The sequence below is a fragment of the Cebidichthys violaceus genome, unplaced genomic scaffold, assembly GCF_023349555.1.
Source record: "Cebidichthys violaceus isolate CVI_PGR_0920_01 unplaced genomic scaffold, fCebVio1.0.p SCAF_179, whole genome shotgun sequence".
NCBI classification, from domain to species: Eukaryota; Metazoa; Chordata; class Actinopteri; order Perciformes; family Stichaeidae; genus Cebidichthys; species Cebidichthys violaceus.
This window is the reverse complement of record NW_027176350.1, coordinates 28,703-52,763: the sequence shown is the minus strand read 5'-3', so window position 1 is coordinate 52,763 and position 24,061 is coordinate 28,703. Positions and strand designations below refer to the sequence as shown.

The 24,061-nt window shown below is 36.5% G+C and overlaps 1 protein-coding gene across 1 annotated transcript; it reads left to right on the top strand.

Moving 5' to 3' along the window:
- Positions 1 to 2,916: 2,916 nt before the first annotated feature.
- On the top strand, positions 2,917 to 23,498 carry LOC137874239 (carcinoembryonic antigen-related cell adhesion molecule 5-like). Its single transcript, XM_068712855.1, has 16 exons — positions 2,917 to 3,017; positions 3,432 to 3,752; positions 4,439 to 4,711; positions 5,041 to 5,307; positions 6,674 to 6,949; positions 7,128 to 7,307; positions 15,451 to 15,768; positions 16,578 to 16,850; positions 17,087 to 17,353; positions 19,211 to 19,483; positions 19,630 to 19,878; positions 21,274 to 21,276; positions 21,387 to 21,492; positions 21,974 to 22,008; positions 23,188 to 23,264; positions 23,474 to 23,498. Exons 1-15 carry the CDS (start codon positions 2,972 to 2,974, stop codon positions 23,259 to 23,261), a joined length of 2,961 nt encoding a protein of 986 aa, XP_068568956.1. The 5' UTR covers positions 2,917 to 2,971; the 3' UTR covers positions 23,262 to 23,264; positions 23,474 to 23,498.
- The last annotated feature ends 563 nt before the right edge of the window (positions 23,499 to 24,061 follow it).

Genomic DNA, 24,061 nt, shown 5'->3' with positions numbered 1-24,061 from the left:
TGTTTCATCTTAGTATTGAAGCGTGAGCAGCGCCTGCCCCGTTTCTAGGCGGGGAAGTCGTTCGCACCTAACACGGTGGTCACTCCGTCGGCTGTCCCACCTGCAAGGATATACGTTCCTTTTTGAGGTGCTGGAACAATACCTTCGGCCTTTTATCTCAACCCGTCGCTATTGTTAGGATTTCGGATTAATTGTCTTCTTGAAATTCTTTTACGGCAAATGCCCTAGGCGTTCTCAATGGGATGCAACCCTAGCACCCTGTATATAATAGTTATGTACTTCGTCTGTACTTTACTATTGCCTATTGTGAACATTCTCACCATTTTATGACTAACACTGCCAAGTCTTCACTCAGGGTACTTACCTTAAGCTCCTCTGCATGCTTCAGTCGTCACTTCTGATCACACCATCAACGGACAGGGGAAGAGGGTTAAATTGTTTTAAAGGACCAGAATACGTTGTTTGGTTTCAGTCTCTTACAAAATGTAAGGCCGGATTTTTATTTAGGTTTTTCTCATAACAATCTCATACAACAATTTCAAGTCAATGAAACAGTTTCTGTGGCACAAGAAATAAGTCTAACACTCCTTCTATACGGAGTTTTCCTCTTTATCAGTTCTCACTGATTTTGTTATGAGGAATAATCCAGTCACTTTCTAAGGGGGTAAGACCCCTAAGTCCAGTTGGGGGAAAAAAGCCCAAACTCACAGATTCTCTGCTCCTTTTTATGCTGCTAAAAAGCTCCACCTCCTTCAGGCTCATGAGTAACTCACACACAAGTCCTCCCCTCTTTTAGAGCTAACACAGAATGTAACTGGTTTGATCCTTTTCACAAGAGGAAGCATACGTTTTAGAGTGACTATTCTAATAAAGACACATATACAGTTTATATGGTTCATCACATCTATCAAAAAGTAAAGCAAGTTATAGGTTTAATCATTTCTATCAAAAAGTAAAAAGGTTTATAGGTTCAATGGTTATACGTTGATTGAAAAGGTTTACAGGTTATAACAGTTATACTTTTATACTTTCATACTTTTCTACGATCTCTCAACAGTATCAAATAATTATGTCATTATGTAATAACATCATCTGAATTCTGTTTTAGCAGGTATGTTTTGAACCTTTTTATAGATCAAATTTCAAACCACTCGACACCTAAACACTTTTTATTCATCAATCAAGTGTCATGTGCAGTCTCCACTAAGAACTGAAATTTGCTCACCATGTACGTCCAGTCTGGTTTTCCCTTCCTTCGGTAGAGCTCCAGAGATCCAGTAGATATGAAGAATGTGATCCTGCCTTCGTACTCTGGTGTAGTTTATTCTTGACCGTGAAAACAGTAGTTTGACAAAAAATAAATGTTATTTAAAGTTGACTTACTTGCTTTTTCCTACACTTTTTATTCATCAATCAAGTGTCATGCATAGTCTCAACTCAGAATTGAAATTGAAATTTGCTCACCATGTACATCTAGTCTTGTGTTCCCTTCCTTCGGTAGTTCTCCAACTATACTAATGGAAACGCTGAATTCTCCACTGTCATCACGAGTCAGATTCCTGAGCTCCTGACTTTGAGACTTTAGATTTTATAATCAGTGATAAACCATCCTTAAATTTACAAATAAGTTTTAACATCTTATGATCTAACTACTTGCATTTTTATAGCTTTCAACCACTCCTCAGATTTTTCAGTTCTTGTTTTGTATGAGTATTATGCAATGATTAATGTAATAACATAATCTGAATTCTGGTCTAGATTTTATCTGAAAACATTGAACATTTACATTATTTGAACTGAAACTACCTATTTCCTTCTCAATATCCATGCATTAATTATTGAAAAAGAAGAAACTTGTGAGATGTGTGGAATTTGCCCACCATGTACGTCCAGTCTTGTGTTCCCTTCCTGCGGTAGTTCTCCAGCTGTAGCAATGGAAAGTCACAGCGACTGCACAAAGTAAAGGTAACATATCCATTGATCTACCTTTGTGAGATAGAAACAGCTGAGGGAAATGTCACTCATCAAACTTTGACTGTCGAAATAAATGTGAGAGCCTCCGGCAGCTCCAATTATACGAGTCAGTAAACGCAGAGCTAGTGTTGAGTTACAAAGTGTCTGCATAATGAGATAAACCCACTAAGCTGCAGTCATGACCCAAAGCTGCTAGACGTCACCCTCTAGTGGTGAAAATGTGTTTTTATATTGACAACTGAAGGTAAATGAGGCGACGTGAATACTACTGTTTATTTAATAGTATAATTCATACACACTAATAATTCATTAACTATTAATAAATTAATACTCAGTTTGTGTCAACAACAATAAGATTACACATGTCTGTCAGACAGGGTGGAATAAAACAACTTTTAAGTAACTAAAGGAGATATTAAAAACAAAATGTTAAGGAGCAGCAGGCATCATTAAATACATGAATGTTTGAATCATTGTGTGACATCATGAACAGACAAACCTCTAGTTTCTTAAGATTGATTCAGCTTTTATTACCTTTTTCTTTCGTTTTTGTTATCTGCTTGTGTTTTATGTTTATTTGCATTTGAGAATTGTTTATTAGCGAGTTGTTTGAGTCCCTATGAAATGATAGACGGGACTAAAGTATCAATTGTAATGTTGGCGACTCAGAGCAAAGATCCACATTCAAAACAGGGCGTCTCTGAACAAACCCATGACTGTTTAATGATGTTAAACTGTCGTGGTTGTTGCTATTTGGACATAATAAATTCAAACTACTTCACAGTTGTGTTTTGTGTACATTGTTAATGATCAACTACAGTGCAGGGAAGTGAACCTTTCAGAGGTATGAGGATGGGGGGAAACCCCACTGCACAGTACTTCCTTGTACTGCCTTCATATATTGAAATCAGCACACATCATTCTGAAATTAGCAAAGCAAAGTGAAGCAGTGTGATCCCTCTTTTCTCTTGTCATATTTAATGGTACTGAAGAAGAAATGGAAATTGCTGTGATACACTTCATCATCCTGGTGGCCATCTCAGGTGAGCTTTTACCACATGATACAGCAGATACAAGTGATAATTAACTTATTTATGAAAGTTCCCCTGTTGCTGTATTCTAAATTAATGTGGGAAGACAAACCTTTTCCTAACATAAGGGGTCAAAGAGGAGTTTCTATGCAGCTGACAATCTGCTATGTAAACATGTCAGTTACTTCAGCTTGTTAGCAATTTGATGATCACTTTAACTTTATTCAGAAGTTTTATTTCTGTTTGCAGCAAAGATGAAATGTTGAAAAATACCTCAAAGCTACAACTGAGCTATGAAAATACTCACGATGCTTCTCATACCCAGACGTGTACTGTAGATAAGCTTCTTCAGGGAGAACAGGTGTAATGTCTGCTGCACATTTGTGTTTCGGGTAGTTTTTAGATCCCTGTAAATGTCTCCTCCAGGTTTGACCAAAGGAGCTGGTGTGTTGCCAGACAGTCATCTGAACAAAGCTGTGGGAGAGACAGTGATGTTCTCCACAACACTGACTCCATCAGAAACACCATTTCAATCAGTGACCTGGAAATTTGGTGGTAAAGATATAATATATTTCAATGTTAACAACTTCACTGAACCAGAGTACGAAGGCAGGATCACATTCTTCATATCTACTGGATCTCTGGAGCTCAGGAATCTGGCTCACAATGACAGTGGAGAATACAACGTTTCCATTAGTATAGCTGGAGAACCACCGAAGGAAGGTAACACAAGACTGGACGTACATGGTGAGCAAATTTCAATTTCAATTCTGAGTGGAGACTATGCATGACACTTGATTGATGAATAAAAAGTGTAGGAAAAAGCAAGTAAGTCAACTTTAAATAACATTTATTTTTTGTCAAACTACTGTTTTCACGGTCAAGAATAAACTTTTATGCTCAATTTACTTCTCCATCCAAATTTTGGGATGTTTTCTGACTCATAATGAAATTTAAAGTCTATAAGTTCTACAGTAACTATGAGTTTTGAATAATTTAATCGATGAGCATTATTCTAATTTTAGTTCTATGACCCTAACCACTGATATCGACAATATCTTAAAAAACATGTAATGGATACACTTTTTAAATACACCTGTGTACTCAAATGCATTCCTGCACAACTGTCCTGCCTTAATTTGCTTTTCATAGCTCTTGTTGAGACAATCAGTCTCAACGTCATTGATTGACGTTTTATGGTCATACTGTGTTAAGGTCATAGGATGATAAATTGGATTACATGAGATTGAAAATGTATTTGAAAGAACAACCACCTAAAATACCACTGAGTTAATTTAATGCCAGTACTGTAAACTTTCAATGTGCAGCCACTCAAAATCTCATAAGATTATAGATTCATTCTCAGTGTTTCCTTCAACTGTACTTTTGTTATGTGGTGGCAAATGTAAAACCATTTTATTTTTTATCCACAGTGCCTGTTTCTGATGTCATGGCAACTGCCAGCAGCACAGACTTGGTGGAGGACAGCTCTGTCCGTCTGTCCTGCTCCTCCTCTGGATCCTCTCTCTCTTTCCTCTGGCTCAACGGCAGCTCTGAGGTTACAGCCAGTGACAGAGTTCAGCTCACTGATGGAGGCGCCAATGTCACCATTAATGTGACGCGCTACGACCAGGGACCATTCAGATGTCATGTGTCCAACCCTGTCAGTGATGACACAAGTGGTCTAATAAACCTCTTCATCAGCTGTGAGTTACTAACCTACATGCTCAGTTCTTCATCTGACAACATCTGGATGCAAACAGAGATAGAAAGTTTAGATTGTAACAGCTTAGTGAGGAGTGGCCTTGTGTTGTGTATTGTGTCCCTGTTGTATTGTATCCAAAGTCTTAGAAACACATTTTTCAACCTTATGGAATCAATCAAACTACAGCACAATGCCAACAAAGTTATTGTACAGACGGTTTAATTTAGAAATTGTTTATTGCAGGCTTGTTCTGTTACATTTCTGGTGACTTGATATATGATAATGCAGTTTTGCATACTATATTTTTGCTGTGGTTTTCCCTACATGTAGATGGCCCAGATAATATGAATCTGAAAATATCTCCGCCACAACAATACCATGAAGAAGGATCAAACATCAACCTGTCCTGTTCAGCTGACTCCAGGCCTGATGCCCAATATACGTGGCTTCTGAATGGAGATCTACTGTCTGATACTGGACCAGAGTTCAGACTGATGGACATTCAGGAGAGTAAGAGCGGGAACTACAGCTGTCGAGCCAATAACAGCAAAACTCTGAGATCTATAAAATCTCTGCCTGCAGCCATCTCTGTACTGAGTAAGTTCAATGAAATGTTTTGTTCAAAGAAATATGGATACAAAAAAGAAGGGATGTACCTGTGATGGTATCAGATGAAGCTTTCTTAAAGCTGGGGTAGGCAGTTTTCTGGAAAAGGCAAAAAAAAAAAAGAAGTCAGAATTTGCAAATACAGCCCTCCTCCTGCAGCTCTCCCTTCTCTGTGCTAAGCCCCTCCCATTAGACAGCAGCTGGATTATTGTGACATCACAAGATCATTCCAGACAACAACCTAAAGAGGTTAGCAAAAGGCCCACCCATGTCTAAAACGCTTCGTCTATATTGACGTGACTAATTACATTTATTCTCAGCCTCTTTTAGACTCTTTTTGAGAAGTCTGTCTTTCTTTTATTGGGTTGCTTTGCAGTGTAGACCGTTGTTGCAAATGCTGGAATAGCTCATTTTACTGCAGGATTTCCTGCCATTGAATCAGGCGTTCACCATCTGGGATGTGTGTGTGCATCTGCATTTGTGGTAGAGTTTATAGGAATGCCCTCTCTCTGAAATGACCTGTGATTGCTCAAAGTCTCCTGTCACCAGGTTTCTAAAGCCTGAAAACAGAGCCAAGAGGAGGTTCAGAAGTCTAGTCTTCTCTCAGACCACTTGTATCACAATATGCTGAAAGTTTATTGGGGATATTTTTCCCAATGACACCCGTCTCCCCCAGCTGTAAATTGAAAAGGTTGTATTAAGCATCTGTGAAACAAAAAGAACAATACAAGATACGTCTGCAATTGTTGACTGTACAGAGACAACTGAGGCTCAGAATGAAAAATGTTTGAGCTTGTACAAAAAATACTTCTTGGAGTGGCCAATAACACAGTTGTGGCAAGAAAATATGACTATTACACAAACTGAGGACAGTCATAGTTAAACACATTCACCGTGTAAATGCATGTTACTTGTTATAACTGCAAAATCTTTACAGTTATCTAGTCTGATCACAGACTTTATCTCCTTTCACATCGTACAGTTGCTTTGGAGTGATTGATAATGAAACTGCCATTCAGTTTGATTCTGAGGCATTAACTTGCAAGTTTAACTGTTGTGTTTACAAGGTGAATGTGGTCATGGCTGATTAGGTCAAATAAACAAGGTACGGTTAGCAAACTCTGGTTAAATATTGCACTAAACAACAGATAGTATGCGATAAACAAAGTAAACATTCCTGTGACAACATGTCTATGTCCAACTCACATACAGACCTTGAACGTCTAATCATTATCATTTATCATGGTATTATTAAAATGGGATTCATATTCGCTCTCCACATTGCTCCACTCTACTGAACAATGTGCCCTTGTCCCTGAAAGGTGGTCAGTAAAACCACAATGTTTTTCACCCACAGCGGGTGTTGCCAATGTCATGGTAACTTCAAACACAACAGACGTGTTGGAGTACAGTACTGTCCGTCTGTCCTGCTCCTCCTCTGGATCCTTCCTCTCTTTCCTCTGGCTGAACGGCAGCTCTGAGATTACAGAAAGTGACAGAGTTCAGCTCACTGATGGAGGCTCCACTCTCACTGTAGTCAGTGTGACGCGCTGTGACCAGGGACCATTCAGGTGTCAAGTGTTTAATCCTGTAAGCAATGGCACCAGTGGTCCAGTGAACCTCTCCATCAACTGTGAGTTATTGACTTATATGTGCAGACTCTTTATCCTGCACTATATGCATGCATGCTTCAAAGTTGATGGTACAGTATAATGAGGCTTCACACTGACAGAAGCTGCATGTCACGTAGAACATTCTTTTGGTGATTTTTTTCTTTTGTTTTTCTACTCCTCATATGCCACACACTGTAGATGGCCCAGAAAATATTAATTTGACAATATCTCCGTCACAAAAATACTTTGAGGAAGGATCAAACATGAACCTGATGTGCTCAGCTGACTCCAGACCTGTTGCCCTGTTTCAGTGGTTTCTGAATGGAGACCTGCTCTCTGGTACTGGACCAGAGCTCAGTCTGATGAATATTCAAATGAGTCAGAGTGGAAACTACAGCTGTCAGGCCTTTAACAACAGAACTCTGAGAAATGAAATGTCTCAGCCCTCAGTTGTCTCTGTATTGGGTAAGTTTAAATTAAGAGTATTGGATGTAGTGGATATAGTAGCGAAGCGTCAGAAAGATGGCACTTACAGTAAGTGTAAACTTGCATAATTTGTAGTGTGGACTCAAAGCAGTGTCTTAAAATGTACTAATTTCAATGGATTACTGAAAACAGCTATAATCAATGCTCTACCAACCTATATATATATATATATATATATATATATATATATATATATATATATATATATATATATATATATATATATAGTATCTTATTTTTTTCATTGTTTTGTTTCAAGCTTGACATTTTTTAAAGAATCTTTTTCTGCAAAACCAACTGTACACTAACTGCCCTACACCTAACAGCTGACAGACCATGTTAGAAATTAGCTGGTGAACATAGTAGATCATTTCGCAGCTAAAGGAACATTTTTCCCTCAGGACCTGGTGGAGAAAAAATGTAAGGCAAAGCAAGTTTATTTGTATAGCACATTTCAACAACAAGGTAATTCAAAGTGCTTCACATAAAACCATTAAAAGCATCAAAACATAAGGCAAAAGAAAAGGAGATTTAAAAACAATTAAGAACATTCATTAACAGTCATTAAAACACTAAAAAGCAGTGTAAGACAATAAAATACAGTAGTAAAATGCAGAAATGCAGGAATTTGAGTAAAGGTAAAAAAGAGTGTTAATATTGAACTTATAGTGGACAGAAACACGACTCCAAAGGTTGCTTTGTATGTTCTGCATGCCTAACCTAAATGTTTGCTATTTAAACTTAGACATGGATAATGTGTCAATGTTGTGTTTATGGATGACATGCTATGTAGAGATTTGTGGTCAAAACATTGAAACAATGACATTTGGTCAAACTGCATCTGTCCACTGTTTTGAGTCAATTGTTAAAAAATCTAGTGCTTCTCCAATATTCAACGTGTGAACTGACACACTATGTTTCTAAAATGTCAATGGTATGTTGCACTCAAATAGATGATTTTTCTAAAGTATAGATTACCCAAAACTGTGTTTGACAGTCTATCAGTGTGGACAGTCTGACCCTTGGCTTGGTTATATACTCGGTTATATACTGTACCTGATTAAGGGATCAGTAGTTATGTCTGCATCTTGCAAGTTCCTTTAAATGTATTTACTCAGTCAACTCACAGTAACCGTTACTTTTGTTCCTGTTCTCATATTTTTCACACATCTGTCACCCAACAGAGAGAATATCAGGTGCTTCTATCACATCGAAAACAAACCCGTCGATTGAAGGGAACTCTTTCAACTTATCCTGTGATGCTGCTGGCTCTGTGTTTACCAGAGACTGGATGAAGGATGGCTTACATCTGACTCCAGATGACAACATGGCACTTTACGACAACAACAGAGTGCTGTCATTTAACAGTCTGAGTAAAAAAGACACTGGAGATTATTTTTGTAAAGTCAGCAACCCGCTCAGCCACGATGACGCTACATACACCATGGTTGTTTTCTGTAGGTAACAAACTATACATTTACTGTTCAAAATGATGACTGCCTTAAATAACTGTGTACTACTGAAATATTTTAGTTTGTAGGTCTGTGACACAAGAGTTTTAAATCAATTATTGAATAAGTTTGATATTCTTTATTATCTATGCTGCTTTAAGAACTTTTACAAATATCTGTTTTTCAGATGGACCAGAAAATGTTGAAATCAGGGGTCCAAGTGAGATACATTTGGAAGAGACCTTAACATTAAACTGCTTTGCTGAGTCCGTACCTGCTACTTACACCTGGAAACTGAACAGGACAAAGATACACAATTCTTCTGTTTTTACAAAAGACAACACTGAATATTCTGATAGTGGTGACTACAGCTGTGAAGTGATGAATAATATAACTGGGAGAACATTGTCAGCGGTCCATGGATTGTCTGTAACAGGTACCAACATGGTGTTGATTTTGTTGATAATCTTGAATATTGAAGCCAACCCACAGTGTTATACGTCTGATTATCTGAAGTGTATTAGATTTGCTGTGCTAGTAGCAGCTAATGTAGCGTCACGATGCTAGCTTCAAACAGAGATGAAGAGCGGGCTACAGAAGTCCGGTAACCATCTTCTAACTCCACACCCCCAGATTTTGTTTATCATTTTCAAACTTGTTATCATCGTTTTACTTGTTATCTTTATCATCATGATAAACATATACTTTTTATTCATGTGAAGAGCGGCAGGGACTCCAATCTGTTCTCTGCTGCCTTTTTGCCCCAAGAGGACAACAAACTCTGCTATTTTGCTTTGACCAGATCGTTTTACCAGATCGTTTTACTTTATTTTGCATTCACCTCACTTGTGATTTTTTTTAAGAGTTTACAAATAGCTGATATTGCAAAATTGATTGGTTGTGTGATTTTGTATTTTTTTCAGTTCAAGGCGGGTCTGGAGGTCTTTCAGCTGGTGCCATTGCTGGAATAGTTATCGTATGTTTAGTGGCTTCTTCTGCGGGAGCTGGTGGAGGGTACTATCTTTACAAAAAAAAGTAAGTTAAAGAATAACCTTTATTACCAGTCAGCCATTTCTTCCTTTTATTATGTAGTAATAGATTAATGACATTAGATTAACCCTAACTTAACACTAACTTTACCCTTCATTTGTTGTAATTAGATGTATGGTAGTCTATATAATAAACAGAAAGGATGTAATGTATTACATGAATGACATTCTTAACATGTTCACGGGAGGTCAATGAAAATATATCTGTTGATCACATTTATAATTCTTTCCATTGAAAACGCATAACTGGTGTAACAATTGAAATACTTGTAATTGTGGTTTTGCATTTTTAGTGCTCAATTTAAAATCAGTAAATAATTTTGTATTAAAGTTTAGAAATCCCTTATCGAATAATGTTGGGAAAAGTCTACCCAAAGGCAACACAGGTTACAGTTTGAACTTTGAGTTGCATCTTGTGGTACGGCCACATTTTAACAATGCTTTATTTTTAATATTTAGAAACAAGAAAACTCCGCCACATTCTGAAAGTAAAGGTTTGTATTTATCTGATCTAATTCATCCATATATAAATATATATTATATATGGATATATATAATACATCCATATATATATATATATGTATATATATATATATATATACATATATATACATATATATATATATATACACATATATATACATATACACATATATATATATATACACATATATATATATATATATATATATACACATATATATATACATACATACATACATACATAAATACATACATACATATATATACACACACACACACACATATGTGTATATATATACACACACAACAACAAAGACAGAATGCAAAATAAACTACAGTACATCACAATTATATTGTATATACATACATACATACAATATGAATATAATAAGACGTAACAAATCTTTTTTTGCCAAGAACCAGAAGAATGTGTGTATGAGAACACAACGATATATGAAAACATATAGTATCAACGATCATCGTTCCGTTAAAAGGTGAGTTTTATTAATGAATCTGATTTGGTAAAAAACTTATGAATTATTTTGTAGGAAAATGCACCTAGAATTTTCAGTGGAAATGATTTTACGTCGTTCATATGAAGAAACTATTGTAGGAAATGCAAACTGAACACTCGTAAACAGTTGATAAGAGTCAAAACACTTGACATGAGTGACATTTCCCTCTATTTTCACTTATGTCAAACAGAAGCCTTGGAGGATGAAGAGCTCTACAACAAGATATTAATTTACTCATTCAGTAGCGAGCAACAGTAGCATTTCTGCTGCATTTCCTGTCAAAAGCAAGTCCAATACTCGCTCTCCTTTAAGGTAGCGTACAGTGGGTTTACCAGAGCTTTTTGCTGAGAACTTCTAACAGAAAGAGTGTTATGATTGTGAAAGGACTGAAATAGAATAGGAAGCTCCATTGGGCTGAAGAGATGAGGGATCATTCTCTAAAGGTGTTCCACTCTTCTTTGAAAATAGCTATGATGACTTTTTTGCACCAATTTCTTGATCTGCTATTACTAATGTGTTTGCATTTGTTTGCATGTGTTTTATGAACTTTGTGCATTTCTATATTGAATATTTAATGCTGGCTTTTATTCTCATGTTTTCCTATTGTGTCAACATTGAACAATATTGGGTTGGGATAAGAGATTATGCAAAAGATACATACAAATAATTTTATTAAAACAATTTGGAGAATTGCAACACAACATATTACGTTTTTTTCTGTTATATGGTTTTAAATGCAACTGAATATGTAGCAGTCTTTTAAATATAATGGTCAGACACTGGCAACTGTGGAAATTATTTTTTGTAAAGCTGTATATACTTATTGTTTATTTGAACTGATACATTTGACATTTGTGTACCGCTAACAAACAATAAATAAAACAATTAAGTTGTGCCTCAGGTTTATTCTTGATTGTTGACGAAGCTTCGTGGACAAGTCAAAGCTGATCATCAGACTTTGAATGTGCCCTTTATGAATGTAATCCTATGGCAGTTGTAATTATATGACAATTGTTCAAGTCAACACTGATAATCTAACAAAACGCTGAATTGCAACATGTCTGAATATTGAGACAAATCCGTTGAATCTGCAGATGACTTTATGCCAAAAGCTGCAGAATGCCGCCCTCCTGTGATGGACTGTAGTTAATGTGGCAATATGGTGAATAAATAATCTCTATACACAAGATTTTGGTCTAGGAAAAAAATCTAATTGTGATTATCATATTGCAAATGCAAATGCAATATGATGTGAATTTTTGCTGGTATCTGTACCAAACAAAGATATGTTTTAAGCCTTTTGAATATGTTTAGGTCAGCACATCTTTGCAGCAGACGATATTCAATTTGAAATGGTATTTTGATAAACATTTCACCTTTAAAAATATTGTGCCTCTTGCGATTTGAAAATTGTAGTAGGCCATATTGAGATTTTGATTCAATTTTGATTAACTGTGCAGCCCTAATCGGAAGCATTTGCGTTTCCATTTGTAATCTGTGGAGTATAAACCAATCACGTTTGAACAGGCTTTTTCCTTGCTTGTTTCATCTTAGTATCAAATAATTATGTTATTATGTAATAACATCATCTGAATTCTGTTTTAGCAGGTATGTTTTGAACCTTTTTATAGAACAAATTTCAAACCACTCGACACCTAAACACTTTTTATTCATCAATCAAGTGTCATGTGGAGTCTCCACTAAGAATTGCAATTTGTTCACCATGTATGTCCAGTCTGGTTTTCCCTTCCTTCGGTAGAGCTCCAGAGATCCAGTAGATATGAAGAATGTGATCCTGCCTTCGTACTCTGGTGCAGTGAAGTTGTTAACATTGAAAACTATTATATTTGTATCACTAAATGTCCAGGTCACTGATTGAAATGGTGTTTCTGAAGAAGTCAGTGTTGTGGAGAACATCACTTTCTCTCCAACAGCTGCATTCAGATGACTGTCTGGCAACACACCAGCTCCTTTGGTCAAACCTGGAGGAGACATTTACAGGTCTGAGAGGAACTCTGATAAATTGTGGAGATTGAAAAAACGGCATAATCCGAAAGGAAAAACACAAAAACAATCATTTCCATAATATATTAGTATAGATGTCTTTATATGGAAAACAAACAAGCAATGAAGTTACAGTGGTTGGTTTCAATCTTCAGCATTTTAATTACATGACATTTTTAGACCACATTATGGAACTGAAGTCAAACAAAAGAAACCATTTAGTGAGAGACTAGTGGGCTAACTATCAATCAGAACAGCCTCATATTAGGCGTTTTAATCTATCCTACACTTTCCAATAAAGCTACACTATTTTACCAAATTTGTATTTGTAATTTATGATCATATTTCCTAGAGCATATTCATCAGAGCCAACTATAAAAAAAAACATTTGTCACAGCAACTAAGTTACTTTTAGTAGTTATGCGTACGGTCTGCTGTCCATGCTGCCATCGAGTCACAAAAGCATAACAGCAGACCTCAAGATCAGGGAACCTTTCCAACAACATCTCAACAATTCAACGATTTACAAAGTTTAGAAAATGCATTTTGAACACTGACAGCAGAAGACAGTGAAACTTTTAAAATAAAGAGTCTTACCTGTGAAAGTCACAGCGACTGCACAAAGTAAAGGTAACATATCCATTGATCTACCTTTGTGAGATAGAAACAGCTGAGGGAAATGTCACTCATCAAACTTTGACTGTCGAAATAAATGTGAGAGCCTCCGGCAGCTCCAATTATACGAGTCAGTAAACGCAGAGCTAGTGTTGAGTTACAAAGTGTCTGCATAATGAGATAAACTCACTAAGCTGCAGTCATGACCCAAAGCTGCTAGACGTCACCCTCTAGTGGTGAAAATGTGTTTTTATATTGACAACTGAAGGTAAATGAGGCGATGTGAATACTACTGTTTATTTAATAGTATAATTCATACACACTAATAATTCATTAACTATTAATAAATGAATACTCAGTGTGTCAACAGCAATAAGATTACGCATGATGTCTGTCAGACAGGGTGGAATAAAACAACTTTTAAGTAACTAAAGGAGAAATTAAAAACAAAATGTTATGAAGCAGCAGGCATCATTAAATACATGAATGTTTGAATCATTGTGTGACATCATGAACAGACAAACCTCTAGTTTCTTAAGATTGATTCAGCTTTTATTACCTTTCTTTTGTTTTTGTTATCTGCTTGTGTTTTATGTTTATTTGTATTTGAGAATTGTTTATTAGCGAGTTGTTTGAGTCCCTATGAAATGATAGAAGAGTGGAAACTAAATAAAGTTTTCAGAATAATAACCATACATTTCAACCTAATTGTGTTGCAATGCATCATGTAGAGCTTGAGATCTTTCACAAGATAGTGAAAAGTTTGACCTGCAGGTGGCGTAAGAGGAAGGTCAGAGGATCAGGATCAGGTCTGTGTGTAGGTTTTCATTCTCTGGGTGCCATGAATGTCTGTCTAAAATTTTAACTTTCAATTATATAGCAATCCATTTAATTATTTTTTTAGTCCAAACCAAAGTGGGGAACCAACCAACCAAACAACAGACCAACATTGCCATTGAGACTCTAGTATGGCTAACAATACCTAAAACAACAGAACTACAACACTGTATATGACTTCATGTACTGCAGTACAGAATACTGTGTTAATTAATCGAATCATTTGTGAACAATGATTGTGTCTTGCCATCAGCAACCTGACGGGACTAATGTATCAATTGTAATGTTGGCGACTCGGAGCAAAGATCCACATTCAAAACAGGGCGTCTCTGAACAAACCCATGACTGTTTAATGATGTCAAACTGTCGTGGTTGTTGCTATTTGGACATAATAAATTCAAAATACTTCACAGTTGTGTTTTGTGTACATTGTTAATGATCAACTACAGTGCAGGAAAGTGAACCTTTTAGAGGTATGATGATGTGGCAAACCCCCACTGTACAGTACTTCCTTGTACTACCTTCATATATTGAAATCAGCACACATCATTCTGAAATTAGCAAAGTGAAGCAGTGTGATCCCTCTTTTCTCTTGTCATATTTAATGGTACTGAAGAAAAAATGGAAATTGCTGTGATACACTTCATCATCCTGGTGGCCATCTCAGGTGAGCTTTTACCACATGATACAGCAGATACAAGTGATAATTAACTTATTTATGAAAGTTCCCCTGTTGCTGTATTCTAAATTAATGTGGGAAGACAAACCTTTTCCTAACATAAGGGGTCAAAGAGGAGTTTCTATGCAGCTGACAATCTGCTATGTAAACATGTCAGTTACTTCAGCTTGTTAGCAATTTGATGATCACTTTAACTTTATTCAGAAGTTTTATTTCTGTTTGCAGCAAAGATGAAATGTTGAAAAATACCTCAAAGCTACAAGTGAGCTATGGAAATACTCACGATGCTTCTCATACCCAGAGGTGTACTGTAGATAAGCTTCTTCAGGGAGAACAGGTGTATTGTCTGCTGCACATTTGTGTTTCGGGTAGTTTTTAGATCCCTGTAAATGTCTCCTCCAGGTTTGACCAAAGGAGCTGGTGTGTTGCCAGACGGTCCTCTGAATGCAGCTGTGGGAGAGACAGTGATGCTCTCCACAATGCTGACTCCATCAGAAACACCATTTCAATCAGTGACCTGGAAATTTGGTGGTAAAAATATATATTTCAATGTTAACAACTTCACTGAACCAGAGTACGAAGCCAGGATCACATTCTTCATATCTACTGGATCTCTGGAGCTCAGGAATCTGACTCACAATGACAGTGGAGAATACAGCGTTTTCTTTAGTATAGCTGGAGAACCACCGAAGGAAGGGAACACAAGACTGGACGTACATGGTGGGCAAATTCCACACATCTCACAAGTTTCTTCTCTTTCAATAATTAATGCATGGATATTGAGAAGGAAATAGATAGTTTCAGTTTAAATAATGTAAATATTCAGTGTTTTCAGACAAAATCTATACCAGAATTCAGATTACGTTATTACATTAATCATTGCATAATACTCAAACAAAACAAGAAATGAAAAATCTGAGGGGTGGTTGAAAGCTTGGGAAAATGCAAGTAGTTAGATCATAAGATCTTAAAACTTATTTGTAAATTTGAGGATGGTTTATCACTGATTATGCAATCTAAAGTCTCAAAGTCTTACAATAACTGCATCATAACTTACATTTGAATCATTTCACTTGACCACTGATGTCCTTATTTTTAGTGGTATGACTATAAGCGCTAAAATCAACATTAGGTAAAAAAAATCAAAACATAAAACGGTTAGATTGAGTTTGTAGTTGGGTACACCTGTATAGTCTCTACATATTCAGATTTTGGTTGACACTGTATCAGTATTGGTTGAAGCTTTAAGGTTATTCACTAAAAATAACACTGAGGTAAATCAGTTCCAGTTCGACACAATATCAACAAAAATGAATCTTCCTCTGGCGTGCAAAGCATTTTGTAAAAGCCCTAAACAGACAGTTTGGTCTAAAAATGTGTGAGAAAAAGTGGCAGGAGTTCATGTAAACTTTCAATGTGCAGCCACTCAACATCTCATTATAAGATTAATGATTCATTCTCAGTGTTTCCTATGCTGTACTTTTGTTATGTGGTGGCAAATGTAAAACCATTTTGTTTTTCATCCACAGTGCCAGTTTCTGATGTCATGGCAACTGCCAGCAGCACAGACTTGGTGGAGGACAGCTCTGTCCGTCTGACCTGCTCCTCCTCTGGATCCTCTCTCTCTTGCCTCTGGCTCAACGGCAGCTCTGAGGTTACAGCCAGTGACAGAGTTCAGCTCACTGATGGAGGCGCCAATGTCACCATTAATGTGACGCGCTACGACCAGGGACCATTCAGATGCAATGTGTCCAAACCTGTCAATGGTGCCGGAAGTGGTCTAATAAACCTCTTCATCAGCTGTGAGTTACTAACCTACATGCTCAGTTCTTCATCTGACAACATCTGGATGCAAACAGAGATAGAAAGTTTAGATTGTAACAGCTTGGTGAGGAGTGGCCTTGTGTTGTGTTGTCTTCATTGCATGCTTGTTCTGTTACATTTCATTGTAGAGATGTTTCTTTTTTTCTGGTGACTTGATACATGATAATGCAGTTTTGCATACTAACTTTTTGCTGTGGTTTTCCCCAACATGCAGATGGCCCAGATACTATTAATCTGACAATATCTCTGTCACAACAATACTATGATGAAGGGTCAGACATCATCCTGTCCTGCTCAGCTGACTCCAGACCTGTTGCCCTGTTTCAGTGGTTTCTGAATGGAGACCTGCTCTCTGAAACTGGACCAGAGCTCAGTCTGATGAACATTCAAATGAGTCAGAGTGGAAACTACAGCTGTCAGGCCTTTAACAACAAAACTCTGAGGAATGAAATGTCTCAGCCCTCAGTTGTCTCTGTATTGGGTAAGTTTGAATTAAAAGGTTTATTCGATGTAGTCGTGAAAGGGTCAAAAAGATAGTGCTTACAGTAAGTGTACACTTGCATAAAGCAACTCAAAGCAAAGAATCTTAATTATAAATAATAATTATTATTATCGTTATTATTATTATTAATACAATAATTACTATTACAACTATTATTATTATTACTATTATTAATGATAATAGTTGTAAAACTTTGTAAAAAAAAAATGTATTGCTTAATCTTGCAGGTGAAGTTTTGTTTCTAAAAGGCAACTGCAAAATCCTAACAAATTTGATAATTTGCTTATTTCATCCTATTTTTTAAAGCGGCTATGATCAAAGCTCTATAAATCTTTTACGTATCTTTCAGCTCATTGTTTTGGTTTTCCAGCCTGCAGCTTGAATTTTTTGATTCACTTTCATAGTTCTATAGATCATTTTCAGCAAAACCAACTGTAGACCACCTGCCCTGCATCAAACAGCTGACAGACACAGTTAGAAATGATTTGGTGAGTTTAGACGATCATTATTCAGCTAGAGACATTTTTCCCTCAGGAGTTGGTGGAAACAAAAGCAGAGGTAAAAGAAGAGTGAATATTGGATTTACATTCAACAGGTGGACAGAAACACTTCAAATGTTGCTCTGTATGTTCTGCATATGTGTAACTTTGCTATGTCAACTTAAACAGGGATTACATGTCAATGTTGTGTTTATGGATGACATGCTCCATAAAGACTTGTGGTCTAAACATTGAAACAATATTTGGTCAAATGGAAAGCACATTCCAGGACAAAGATCATGAGTCTTGCAACCTTCCACTGTTTTCAGTCAATCGTTAAAGAATCTTGTGGTTTTAATGACAGTTTCCTTCTCAGTTATTCATTGTGTGAACTGACACACTAAGAACTCATACACTGTAGATGATATTTCTGAGGTTTAGGTTGTTCAACCTAATGTAAATGTTGAAATAACTGTGAAGACAGTTGGACACTCATTATACACATGATTAAGAGAAGAATTGTTTTGAGTTTTGTATTTCTAGGATAATCACAGCCTCATGAAACTTTACAACCACAAACATGAGACTTAAGGCATTCAGAGCATGTATGACTTTCCTAGATATATTAACGAAAACAGTTTCTGAGCAGTTTCCATAATATAAGTGCTCGCCATCTAATCGTCATTCTTCAATGTCCATAGTTTTTTTCAAACCAAATCACAACATGGTTTTAATATGGTGTTCCTCAAGATCTTGGTGTCTAAATGTGTGTTTTTTGTTGTTGTTTACATTAATTAATTAAGGGCTTCTATGTGGAGTTCTCTCCGTAGCAGCGTGGGTTCTCTCCGGGTTCTCCTGCTTCCTCCCAAAGTCGGAAGACATGCAGATTAGGTTAATTGATGACTGTAACTTGCCGTTATGTATTAATGTGAGCGGGAATGGTTGTCTGTTTCTATGTGTCAGCCCTTCGATATTCTGGCAACCTGTCCAGGGTGTACCCTGCCTTTGCCCAATGTCAGTAGAGATCGGCTCCAGCCCCCCCCCCCCCCTCTGAATAGTGGTTACAGATAATGGATTACTTCATTAATTTCTGATTCAGATCACTGAGTAATGACTAAAAAATCTTGACTCACACTGCTGAGCTGCATCTCAAATTAATCTTCAGGTTTCCAGCTTTCAGAAGACGTATACGTCTATAAGGCATACTGTTGACTTACTATCTCCCTCTAAAGATCCCATATCCCCCTCTATAAAAAGACAAAGATGGGTCTGTGTGTGTCTCTATGGGTTGACTCGGTAAACCCTCAGTAATTCAGATACTTTTTCTAACATTTTTCACACATCTGTCACCCAACAGAGAGAATATCAGGTGCTTTTATCAGATCGAAAACAAACCCGTCGATTGAAGGGAACTCTTTCAACTTATCCTGTGATGCTGCTGGCTCTGTGTTTACCAGAGACTGGATGAAGGATGGCTTACATCTGACTCCGGATGACACCATGGCACTTTACGACAACAACAGAGTGCTGTCATTTAACAGTCTGAGTAAAAAAGACACTGGAGATTATTTTTGTAACGTCAGCAACCCGCTCAGCCACGATGACGCTACATACACCATGGTTGTTTTCTGTAGGTAACAAACTATACATGTACTGTTCAAAATGATGACTGCCTTAAATAACAGTGTGCTACTGAAATATTTCTGTAACAGAAGAGTTTTATATTCTTTATTATCTATGCTGCTTTAAGAACTTTTACAAATATCTGTTTTTCAGATGGACCAGAAAATGTTCAAATCTGTGGTCCAAGTGAGATACATTTGGAAGAGACCTTAACATTAATCTGCTTTGCTGAGTCCGTACCTGCTACTTACACCTGGAAACTGAACGGGACAAAGATACACAATTCTGCCATTTTTACTAAAAACATCACTGAATCTTCTGATAGTGGCGACTACATCTGTGAAGTGATGAATAGTATAACTGGGAGAACATTGTCAGCGGTCCATGGATTGTCTGTAACAGGTACCAACATGGTGTTGATTTTGTTGATAATCTTGGATATTGAAGCCAACCCACAGTGTTATACGTCTGATTATCTTAAGTGTACTATAGGCTTCCTAAAGATGTTTTTTTTTTATAGATTAGAGTTTAGCAATACACTTCTACAGTTCAAAGTTATCTGACTTACAATGGATAGTTGGAAAAAAAACACGCCTACATTACCCACAGTACAACGCAACCATCAACAGAGATTCAGATTTGCTGTGCTAGTAGCAGCTGATGTAGCGTCACGATGCTAGCTTCAAGCAGAGATGAAGAGCGGGCTACAGAAGTCCGGTAACCATCTTCTAACTCCACACCCCCAGATTTTGTTTATCATTTTCAAACTTGTTATCATCGTTTTACTTGTTATCTTTATCATCATGGTAAACATATACTTTTTATTCATGTGAAGAGTGGCAGGGACTCCAATCTGTTCTCTGCTGCCTTTTTGCCCCAAGAGGATAACAAACTCTGCTAATTTGCTTTGACCAGGGGCCTGTTGTTCGAAAGTAGAATAAAGACATCCAGGATAAGTGGGAAAGCCAGGTTGGACAAACTCTCATAAATTCATCTTGGCTTAATTGGTTGTTCGAACGCCGAGCCAGGCTGAGGAGGGGCGGCTTTGTCAAGCCAGGTCTAACTAATTCGAGTAAGTGTGCGGCCACGGCTTTCTTCAGTAGACCACAGAGATTGATCACAGATTCTCTGATGAGACGACAGGTGTGGACACTTTCCTCCAATGAACAGCGGATCTGAATGCTGACGTAAGGTGACACACCTCTCATAAAATGAAGCACCGCTGCTGTCTTGAAGTTTGGAGACGGGCTGATTAAATGAGTAGTGTAATTAATTGCAAGCACCTTTGCAAGTGCAACCATTTCTAATTACTGTAATGACTGCAATAAAATCAGATTTGAGCTGGCAAACGATATGAAGGGTGTTTATTTACAATGACGAACACACGAATAGGCCCCAATTATGAAAAAGAACTATCGTAATAGGCTAACTTTATTTTTTTTAATTTGATCATGTTTTGTTTTATTTCTTTTTTTAAATAATAATTTAGCCTACGTGTTGTTTGTTTAAAAACGAGGCCAATGCGTAGCCTTCATCAGAACATGGAATGACTGTATAAAACACATTAATTTCTGATCAGCACAGCCGCTGACTCCAAAGATAAGACAACAGAATCAACTAAGCTTGGCATTTAGCCTGGTCTGGAGCAGGCTAGCTGCAGAGAATAAATCACCATGGTAACTTGACTAGGATAAAGTTATCCAGCTTTCGAACAACCAACTGCAGGCTAAATTCAGCCAGGATAACCAACATATCCCGACTTAATCCCTTATCTAGGTTTCGAACAACAGGCCCCAGATCGTTTTACTTTATTTTGCATTCACCTCACTTGTGATTTTTTTAAGAGTTTACAAATAGCTGATATTGCAAAATTGATTGGTTGTGTGATTTTGTATTTTTTTCAGGTAAAGGCGGGTCTGGAGGTCTTTCAGCTGGTGTCATTGCTGGAATAGTTATCGTATGTTTAGTGGCTTCTTCTGCAGGAGCTGGTGGAGGGTACTATCTTTACAAAAAAAAGTAAGTTAAAGAATAACCTTTACTCCCAGTCAGCCATTTCTTCCTTTTATTATGTAGTAATAGATTAATGACATTAGATTAACCCTAATTTAACACTGACCTTACCCTAATCTCTTGTAATTAGATGTATGGTAGTCTATATAATAAACAGAAAGGATTTAATGTATTACATGAATGACATTCTTAACATGTTCACGGGAGGTCAATGAAAATATATCTGTTGATCACATTTATAATTCTTTGCATTGAAAATGCATAACTGGTGTAACAATACTTGAAATACTTGTAATTGTTGTTTTGCATTTTTAGTGCTTAACTTAAATCAGTAAACAATCTTGTATTAAAGTTTAGAAATCCATTATATAATAAGGGAATCATTTTGTAAAAGTCTACCCAAAGGCAACACAGGTTACAGTTTGAACTTTGAGTTGCATCTTGTGGTACGGCCACATTTTAACAATGCTTTATTTTTAATATTTAGAAACAAGAAAACTCCGCCACATTCTGAAAGTAAAGGTTTGTATTTATCTGATCTAATTCATCCATATATACACACACACACACACACACACACACACACACACACACATATATACACACACACACACACACACACACACACACACATATAAGCACTGGGCAACGATTACAATTTTTAATCATGATTAATTGCATGATTTTTTGCGATTAATCGCGATTAATGGCATTGTTATGCGCAAAGTTCAATAATTAATTAAAAAGTAGTGTATTGCGCACTTGTATTTTAAAGGTACTGCTATATGAACAAAAGTGCAATAAAATTTGGTTTGCAAACACTTTAAACAAATAAGGTGGTTTTTAACAGCAGTATTCCCTTTACACAGTAGTTAAAATACAATTATAATGATTCTGATAATAGATATTCAGCAACTTTATTTTCATGTGTGTAATAGATACAATTTTAAATATACACCTTGAAATCTGCAAACCTATCTACGTCATGTTTTTTATGTTTGTTAAATTCTCAGTAGTGATAACTAAATGATATGCTTATTATACATATTCCAAACAAAAAAAACTTTAAAAACTCTAATATTGCGTGGACTTAGGACCCAGGGGAATATAGGTGAAGCATGGGAACCTGGGAAGTTATGCTAAGAGTTGCAGTTAAGAGCAGTTTGTTCTCATATGCTATGTTTATTTGTTAATTTAAAAACACGACAATATGTATTTTGATATTGTCACGTTTGATCCTGTAACGAGACGATCGTCCACGTGTGTGTGAGTGAGACAGGAGTGACCAACGGTGACGGAGTGAAGGGGGGGGGGGCGGCAGCAGCAGCAGGAAGAGACGCCACACAAACACACAAACAGTTGTTCACCGCTCGCTGCCCGGTTGTTGTGTTAAAAATGTCCACTTAATAATAACAAATAAAAAAACTGCGTTAACGCACGATAAAATACTTGTCGGTGTTAATTATTTAATGCATTTACGCGATATTAACGCGTTAACTTGCCCAGCCCTAATATATATATATATATATATATATATATATATATATATATATATATATATATATATATATAAAAAACAACAAAGACTAAATAAAAATATAAAATATAAAATAAACTACAGTATATCATAATTATATTGTGTGTACAAAATTACAACTGGGCATGTGAATAATAATATGTAACAAATCTTTTTTTGCCTAGAACCAGAAGAATGTGTGTATGAGAACACATCGATATATGAAAACATATCAAATCAACGATCATCTTTCCCTTAAAAGGTGAGTTTTTAATTAATTGATCTGATGTGGTAAAAAAATTGATGAATGTATTTTGTAGGAAAATGTACCTAGAGTTTTCAGTGGAAATGATTTTACGCCGTTCATATGAAGAAACTATTGTAGGAAACGCTTGCTGAACAAACAGTTGATAAGAGTCAAACCACTTGACATGAGTGACATTTCCCTCTATTTTCACTTATGTCGAGCAGAAAATTTGGGAGGACGAAGAGCTCTACAACAAGATAACAAAATGTAGCAGCCATGACATAATCATCACCTTACTGATCTTTACAGGTAATGTGTCAGCAAACCTTTGCCATTTACTCATTCAGTAGAGAGTAACAGTAGCATTTCTGCTGCATTTCCTGTCAAAAGCAAGTCCAATACTCGCTCTCCTTTAAGGTCGCGTACAGTGGGTTTACCAGAGCTTTTTGGCTGAGAACTTCTAACAGAAAGAGTGTTATGATTGTGAAAGGACTGAAATAGAATAGGAAGCTCCATTGGGCTGAAGAGATGAGGGATCATTCTCTAAAGGATTTACACTCTGACTTCTTTTACATTTAATGTATTGTTGGAATGAAAGATGTATTTTTTTTAAATAGCTATGACGGCTTTTTTCCACCAAGACAGTTAAAAAAATGTATTTCTTGATCTGCTATTACTAATGTGTTTGCATGTATTTTGTGTACTTTATGCATTTCTATATTGAATATTTAATGCTGGCTTTTATTCTCATGTTTTCCTATTGTGTCAACATTGAACAATATTGAGTTGGGATAAGAGATTAGCACTTATTG